The following is a 7851-nucleotide window of genomic DNA, read 5'->3' as shown; positions in this document are numbered from 1 at the left end:
GGGGTATGATTACTTTCTGAATGCACTGTATCTAATTTACCACCATGTATGGATAAGGGGAAAAAGGCCTTTCACACAGTAAAAACACACAAAACACAGTTTGGTTTAATTATTATTTTCGTCGTTATTTATATGACTTTGTTATCATGGTTATGGTCATTTTGAAGGATTATATGCATTTTAGTTTAACATGTTTTTCTTGTCCACAGATTGTCTTTTTGCTCCTGTAGTGTGCAGATCACACTCATTTAAATCCAGACTTCACTTAGCATTATAGTACATTGTCCATTTTTTGGGGGCTCCATAATCCATTGTTGTTATGTACAGTATTTTCCTCACATTTCTTTTCATAGAAAAAAAATCAGGTCCATTGTACCAAAGTTGATAGTTGCAGTCGGGGTAGGCCAGTGTTGAAGGTGAAGGCGCTATACTGTACCAGACATACTGTAGCTGTGTTTCTACAGTGTCATTCACTTTCAGACCACAGAAACACACTCTCTTGTTCTGACATACACATGCATAAACAGTCGATTGAATAGCTACTACTTGTGTAGCTACTTGAACGTTTACTTTGTTGGTGATGTAAACCATACAGTGCCGTACAAAGCTTTCACTGTGACCCAAATTAAATCAATTACAGATAAAAAGGAAAATCAAACTGCTTTTTCACTCAGAGTGTTTATGCTGTATTTTCAGGACAGGTCAGGTGTGGTTTTACACTCATATTCAATGACAATGTTGGCGAGAGGAACAGCTTGCGGGAGGGATCCACTTTCAGCCCAGTTACTTATGACCTCCAATTCAGCATTTTTTTATAACACACAGTGCAGTTTTCCTTTATTTTTATTGATTGAATTAATTGGGGCCTGTGCTGTAAAAGTGGAGGGGCACTCATCATCGCTTACAATACTCAAATTCAAACCAACCCAGAATCTGCAGGGAAACAAAAACACAATTCTGAAACTGCTCTACTTTTCTGTATTTCTGTGTTTTCCCATATTCATGGTTTGTTTGAACCTTGTGTTTATATTTCCAATCAACAGGTCATCTCTGCATAGACTTTTGAGAGCATTTTCTGTTGGGAATCCTTCTGACTGTGCTTTAGCTGTTGAAACCCTCTGTACACTTCGAGTTGTAATGGTCTCGTAATGATTACTATAAAGCAAAAGATACATTTTCGATTTTTGCGACACTCCGTTTTGGGAATATATAAACATTTCACATAGTAATTCTGCATATTGATAAAAATGGGTATACTCCATATATGGTTGTGCTCAGAGCATCTAGTAAACAAACTGTTGATACTCAACTACAATGTTTCTATTTTGATATGTTGCTAAATTTGAGTGTGTGTTGAATCAGAGTGTGCCCAATTCAAAACAAAATAGGTAAGCATGCTATCTCATGATGTGTTTTGGGAAGATCTGTCCATTGAAAAAAGCAAATAGAAAAATTATTTAAAAAAATACAAAGCATTTGCATGCATAGACTATGACTTGTTTTGGTCATATTGTGAGCAGTTTTGTCTGACTATGCACACATGCATGAATGGCTGTCACTTTAATGCAGCTGTACAACCAAGCTAAGATTCTGACATTCAGAGGTGGGCTCTACATGCACACACTTACACACGCACGCACGCACGCATGCACACGCACACACACACACACACACACACACACGCACGCACGCACGCACGCACACGCAAACACACACACACACACACACCACATAATGGTGTACCTATCCACATCATGCACTGTTGATGTATATGATGTGTGTTTTGGACAGCGTGGTGCATTGGTATTCGATGAGAAGTGTTACTGCTAGAATAAGGGTGAACATAATAACATCATGTTAGAGTAATGGAAGCATCAATAAGCAGGGTTCCAGACCCAGATTATTTTTCAATTCAAGTTCCTTTCCAACAGATTTCATCTCTCCAAAATAAGTAGCGATTGCAGTTGCACAAGGTACTGCCAATTGAAGACACAAGAGAGGAAAGGAACATGGTGAGGACAGAGGGAGGGACCGGGAGCTAAGAACCTCACCTCTGTCCATCTAGCGTGAATAAACATTGCGGCAATGGTGGCAGACATTTAGGCCTAAAACGTAAATGAGAAGACAGACCAGACACATTAGAGTCAAAGCTAACATCCTTGTGGCTATGCTAACCAATATTGACCAAAAGGTAAATTAGACGCAATCCATTTCACCATTTTGTTAGCGCTGGCTAAACATCCTCAGCTTTGCTAGTACTCTCCTGTGTCCTGAAGTTCACTATGAAAAGATGTAGAAAGACAGGAGACTCAGCAATGTCGTGAGAGACCTAGAACTCTGTAGTTTAGAGTTGCTACACGGCTACATACTTCAGCCGTTGGCAATATAAACCATCTCTCCTTCGAGTATGATAATATTTAGATAATGCTCATATTTTCTTATTGAGGGATGCAACTACCATAGATATATTACTGTAGCTCCACTTCTCCTGTGAACTCGCTAGTGTATTAGGCATGCATGTCTTTGGCACTCTGTCCAACAGACAGTCCCTGAAACGGGGCTACACCATCAGTGCTGAAAATAAACAAGTGTCATTGTTCATATCATAAAACAAACATAGCAACGATCTGCATATCATCAAGGATTATCGGATTAACGCTATCATCTCCATCATGGTCATCCTCATCTCTAAATCGTCAGCTGAATGTAAATTCCCCTTCTTATACGTCCCAGATTGCTTTGTTATCACAGATTAAAGTATGTAAGTAGATAATGAGATAAATATAGGTATCGTATTAAATAGTTTTCATAGGCATCTTTGATCTTCAATTCATGCTTCTAGGAATGTATTGAGGTCATGCAACACTAGGAAAGCAGCATTCAGTAAAAGCCTACTTGTTTTAAAGGCAGTTTAGGGAGGAAACATCGTTTTATACATGTCTCTTTAGTCGTCCCAATGGTTCATCATGAAGACACAATGGACCCAGTTGAACAAGGCAGCCTTGAGTCGAGTCTGTCTGTAACTGAGATTAATGCTGCAACTACACTGTATGGGTGCTGTAATTAATTAACTAATGCATTTTACCTCAAATTACAGCACAGCTGCAATGTCGGTGGTATGTAAACACCTCTCTATGTTTTCAGCTCCGCAGTGTGGCAACAAGACTATGACAATGAACTCTACATGGAATGTTACATTTAGGTCAAATGTCAGGAATACAATATTCTCCAAGCTATAGGGCTGGTTTGGGGCATGGTATCCTTTCAGACACCATTGTAACCTACGTATATTAGATAATAACCTCTCGACATCCCTTCATATGTATGATAGAAGGTTATAGAGGGCAAGACAATAAACAGTGTCTTTGGAGCAATGCTAGTTGTGTGAGTGAGAATACTCATTCAGATAAGAACTCCATGCAACAATCAACTGGCTACAGTTACTACCTACAGTACCTATCTAGCTACAGCAACGGTTACAGTCACAACTATTTACCTATCTATATGAGTTAAGTGGTAAATAAGTACAAATGAAAGAGGAAGAGACATTCACTTTGTCCTCAGAGCTGCAGTAAGACAGATTCAGGTGAGTGGAGGAGGGAGGCTTGCATTGCCATGTACAGTAAACACATAAACGATGTAAGACTAGAGCAGTGAAAAGTCAAGGCCTTTTGTCAGTCATTCATCAGATACTGATGTTCCTGAAGAAAAGATGTGAAACCATTATAAAGCTTATGGAGCTGATGGATGTCCTACATCCCTTATATATTGTGAATGACTACTACAGTACCACACTCCTCGTGTGTCTCAGGCCATGACAGGCCTCAGCCACCAGGCAAAAAAGGGTTGAATCAACGTTGTTTCCACATCACTTCAACCCAAATATTCAATGTAATGACGTCTTCAATGTAATGGAATTTCGTATTATTTTCCACCCAAATTTGAACCTAAATCCAATGACATGGTGACATGTTTTGTTGATTTCATTTTGAATTCACGTTAGCTGACAACTCAACCAAATGTAAATCAAAAATAGACTTTGAACTGATGTCTATGCCCAGTGGGCAGCAACGGAGTATGTCCGCCTTATGTCCACACGTTCTGTAGTCTCCAAGTAGTTCACCACAGGACGGGTTTGTTTAGTTTGCTCCAGGAAGCAGCATTTTGTAGCACGCAAACAGGAAGCAAAGTGTACCTTTGACGATGGAGGGAGACCAGGGTAGCGGCAGGTGCAGGGGGGCTGAAGCAGGATTGGTGGTGGGGTTATTCTGGAAGCGATAAATCACCTTTTTTAGCTACATTTCTTCTCTTTTTTGTACTACCGTTGTGAGCAGGTCATTTTACTATTGGAATAGTCACACTGACAAAGCCAACTCCATGCAGACATCAACACACAGAATTGTGATTATAGGATTTAAAGTCTGACAGAAGGTCAGTATGAGGGCAAGGTGTGAGGCGCTAACAGTGGGAGTTAGCAGTGGGAGTTAGGGGAGGAGTGTTTTTCATCATAAAGAAATGATGAGTACAGTTATACGTCCTGAATCTATTGCCTTGAGATTCCAGCAGCACATGTGAAATGGGAGGCTACACACCTGCCCCATCCTTTGACCTCTCAACCTCACTGAGAGGACAATGCCAGCTGGCTACACATCTGTGAGCATTTTGGTGATGTTGACATAGTTTGTGTTGGCCAGCGTAGTGCAGTTGGCCTGAGTCTTGAGGTTCTCTTCTGGGAGGTCCTCAATACTGTTGTTCACCCCTTCCTGGATCTCCATGTAGTCTGATTTACTGATGGTGGAGCCGCTCCGGCTCTTCTTCAGCTCTTCATTCGAGTCCTCTTTGGCGACTGGGCCTAGGCACTGAGCCTGCTCCTCGCCCTCCGTCTCACGGTGGTAGAAGTAGTTGAAGTTGGAAACGATGACAGGCACGGGCAAGGCAATTGTCAGCACACCTGCAATGGCGCAGAGGGAGCCCACAATCTTGCCACCAATGGTGGTCGGGACCATGTCGCCATAACCTACTGTCGTCATGGAGACAACAGCCCACCAGAAGGCGTCAGGGATGCTTTCAAACTGTGACTCGGGCTCATCAGCTTCCGCAAAGTAGACGGCACTGGAGAACAGTATGACTCCAATAAAGAGGAAGAAGATCAGCAGACCCAGCTCCCTCATACTAGCCTTCAGGGTCTGGCCCAGGATCTGAAGTCCCTTGGAGTGTCGTGACAGCTTGAAGATTCGGAAGACTCGCACTAGACGGATGACCCTGAGAATAGCCAGGGACATGGCTTGCTGACCGGCCTGGCCATCCTCTGGTTTCTCAGCCAGCTCTGTGGCCAGTGTGATGAAGTAGGGGATAATGGCAACAACGTCAATGATGTTCATGACGTTACCAAAGAAGCCTGATTTGCTGGGGCAGGCAAAGAGGCGCACCAGGAACTCAAATGAGAACCAGATGATGCAGAGCGTCTCCAGGATGAAGAATGGATCAGTGAAGTAGGTGGACGTGAAGTAGATTGTGGTGTTGGTGTTGGTGTCAAAGACACTGTGCGGTTCGTCGTCGTCGTTGCGGAAGATGGGCAGGGTTTCCAGACAGAAGCTTACGATAGAGATGAGGATGACCATGACGGAGATGATAGCGATAATCCTAGCGGGTCCTGAGCTCTCTGGGTACTCAAACAGCAGCCACACTTGTCTCTGAAACTCATTGTCAGGAAGGGGCCTCTCTTCCTCCTTGACAAAACCCTCATCCTCTCTGAACAGCTCAATGGCTTCATCCCCCAACTCATAGAAACGTATCTCCTCTGAGAAAATATCAAGGGTCACATTGGCCGGCCGCCGTAGCCTCCCTCCTGACTGGTAAAAATAGAGAATGGCATCAAAGCTGGTTCGGCTGCGGTCGAAGAAGTACTCGTTTCTCAGTGGGTCGAAGTAGCGCATCCTCTTTTTGGGGTCCCCCAGCAGAGTATCGGGGAACTGGGAGAGGGTTTTAAGCTGTGTCTCAAAACGCAGCCCAGAGATGTTGATGACCACTCTCTCGCAGCACTCATGGTCAGCGTCAGGGTCGTACTCAGCCGGGTTCCCCGGGTGTGCTGCCGCCTCGTCAGAGGGGTCGCCAGTGGCTACAGTCATTCTGCGGGGGGAGCAGGCGCCTGCACTTTTCAGTGGGGCTGGGCCCTGCAGCCTGGAAACTGTAGGGAGGGGGATGGAGGAGAGGGAGGGGGTTCAATGCCGTAAAGACCGGTTGGCTCACCTCATGGATGGATCTGTCTGGAAGGGACAGAGACCAGAGATAATTTAAATAATATAACATAAGCAATTCATTTGATAGCATTTGTGTTATTCTGTCTGTCTGTCCTCTCAAGCCATATATTATACTGTAATGGAACAATGGCATAAAAGTTACAAAAATGTACTTCTGTAGGTTACAACCAAAGTATTCAGCTTTCTAAAACATACATAAACTACTATAAATGTGGAGAAACGTAGTGTATGCCCAGAGCTCAATGATCCAACTAGTTTCCAACTAGCATAGATATAGTTTATGAATCGGGGCATGAGCTCCTTATAATCTGCTGCAATGGATAATATCCATTCACCTGCAGTGAAATCATGCATGAACGTACCTTTGCAATATAGAAACCAAATCTATACAGATTGCCCCTTAGTTTATAATATAAAACCAATAACTGAATAGTGAAAAAAGTATGCACTCTTTTTTTCTGTTCCAAGAAGCCCTCGATGTCACTTTTTCATCATTCACTTTAAGGTAGTTTTGTTGGAGCATTTTAGACTGGTCTCAAATGGTGACTGTCTCTGAAATATTCAAAAACATCCATAAATTATTAACCTGCAGTAGGAAAAACGTTTCAAGAGAAAAGATTTTCTGTCTCTGCCCTCTACACCATCTCTTGCATCTTCCATAAAAGAAGCATAGTTTTGTTGAGCGCTATTCAGTTGATAATTACTCAGAAGCTAATAATAATACGGGCTATTTTGTTCAATGGTCATCTACTGTCTCCCCTTCACTGCAGAGGTCGAGTAGACTTTTCTGAATGAAAGTCGTGTAGGTTATAGCAGACGTTTTCAACACCATAGGCTACATACCAGCATTCACCTTGTTGAAAACGGGGTGTTAGTTGCTGTTCCCATTGGTCACTTGGTATTAGGGAGTAAATACCCAGTGGCCAGCAATCCCTCCGGTGCTAATCCCTCCGGTGATTTAGATCCTGAGAAGAAGAAACGAATCTATTTCCTATTCGGGACCGTTAATAATACGATCATCATGTTGTCTGCAGCATCACCACTCACGCGCACCGGCGTTGGAGAGGTACAGAATGCGGGTGTGTCCTCGCCTCCCCCTCCCCGTCTTCGTTCCTCGCTCAGGTTGTCGTGGGATGGCGATTGACACAAAAAAAGGAGGGGATAGGGTTCCGAACTGGAGGAATGGTACTTCTGGTAAAAGCCAAAGGTGCTAAGATCGGCAGAATTCTATGCATCCAGTGTCCTTAGCCGCTATGACGTTGCCCGCATCAGACAGCCGCAAAGGTAACTGTCCTCATATGGTGCTCAGTGGCAACATCTGCAAAAATAAAAGCAAGCAGGGGAGGTGGCGGGGAGGCGTATTACAACGTGTGATATTACAAAAAAAAGTACATTATTAGGCCCACAAGATGCAGACGAACACAGAGATGGGTAGTGGGTTAGACTAACGGGTTAACATTGTACTGATGGATAACGTTTAAGTTACCAGGCAGGAAAAAAATAATATGCTGCAATCATGATTCGTCAAAATAACCCTAGTCAACTACATGTGTCGTATTAAAAGGTAATCCTGACAAATAAATTAAAAGTC

At 43.1% G+C, this 7851-nt stretch overlaps 1 protein-coding gene across 1 annotated transcript; it reads right to left on the bottom strand.

The window, feature by feature from the left end:
• Positions 1 to 1692: 1692 nt before the first annotated feature.
• On the bottom strand, positions 1693 to 7526 carry LOC135540325 (potassium voltage-gated channel subfamily A member 2-like). Its single transcript, XM_064966914.1, has 2 exons — positions 7104 to 7526; positions 1693 to 6266 (listed from the first exon to the last, which is right to left on the bottom strand). Exon 2 carries the CDS (start codon positions 6126 to 6128, stop codon positions 4644 to 4646), a length of 1485 nt encoding a protein of 494 aa, XP_064822986.1. The 5' UTR covers positions 6129 to 6266; positions 7104 to 7526; the 3' UTR covers positions 1693 to 4643.
• Positions 7527 to 7851: the final 325 nt, after the last annotated feature.

The sequence above is a fragment of the Oncorhynchus masou genome, chromosome 5 (genome assembly GCF_036934945.1).
Source record: "Oncorhynchus masou masou isolate Uvic2021 chromosome 5, UVic_Omas_1.1, whole genome shotgun sequence".
Taxonomy (NCBI): domain Eukaryota; kingdom Metazoa; phylum Chordata; class Actinopteri; order Salmoniformes; family Salmonidae; genus Oncorhynchus; species Oncorhynchus masou.
Note: the sequence above shows the minus strand (reverse complement) of the source record. Positions and strands in the feature narration are given on the sequence as shown.

What these genes read in the sequence shown, in the direction of transcription:
- LOC135540325 (XM_064966914.1), bottom strand. Translation starts at nt 6,128, where the DNA reads ATGACTGTAGCCACTGGCGACCCCTCTGACGAGGCGGCAGCACACCCG.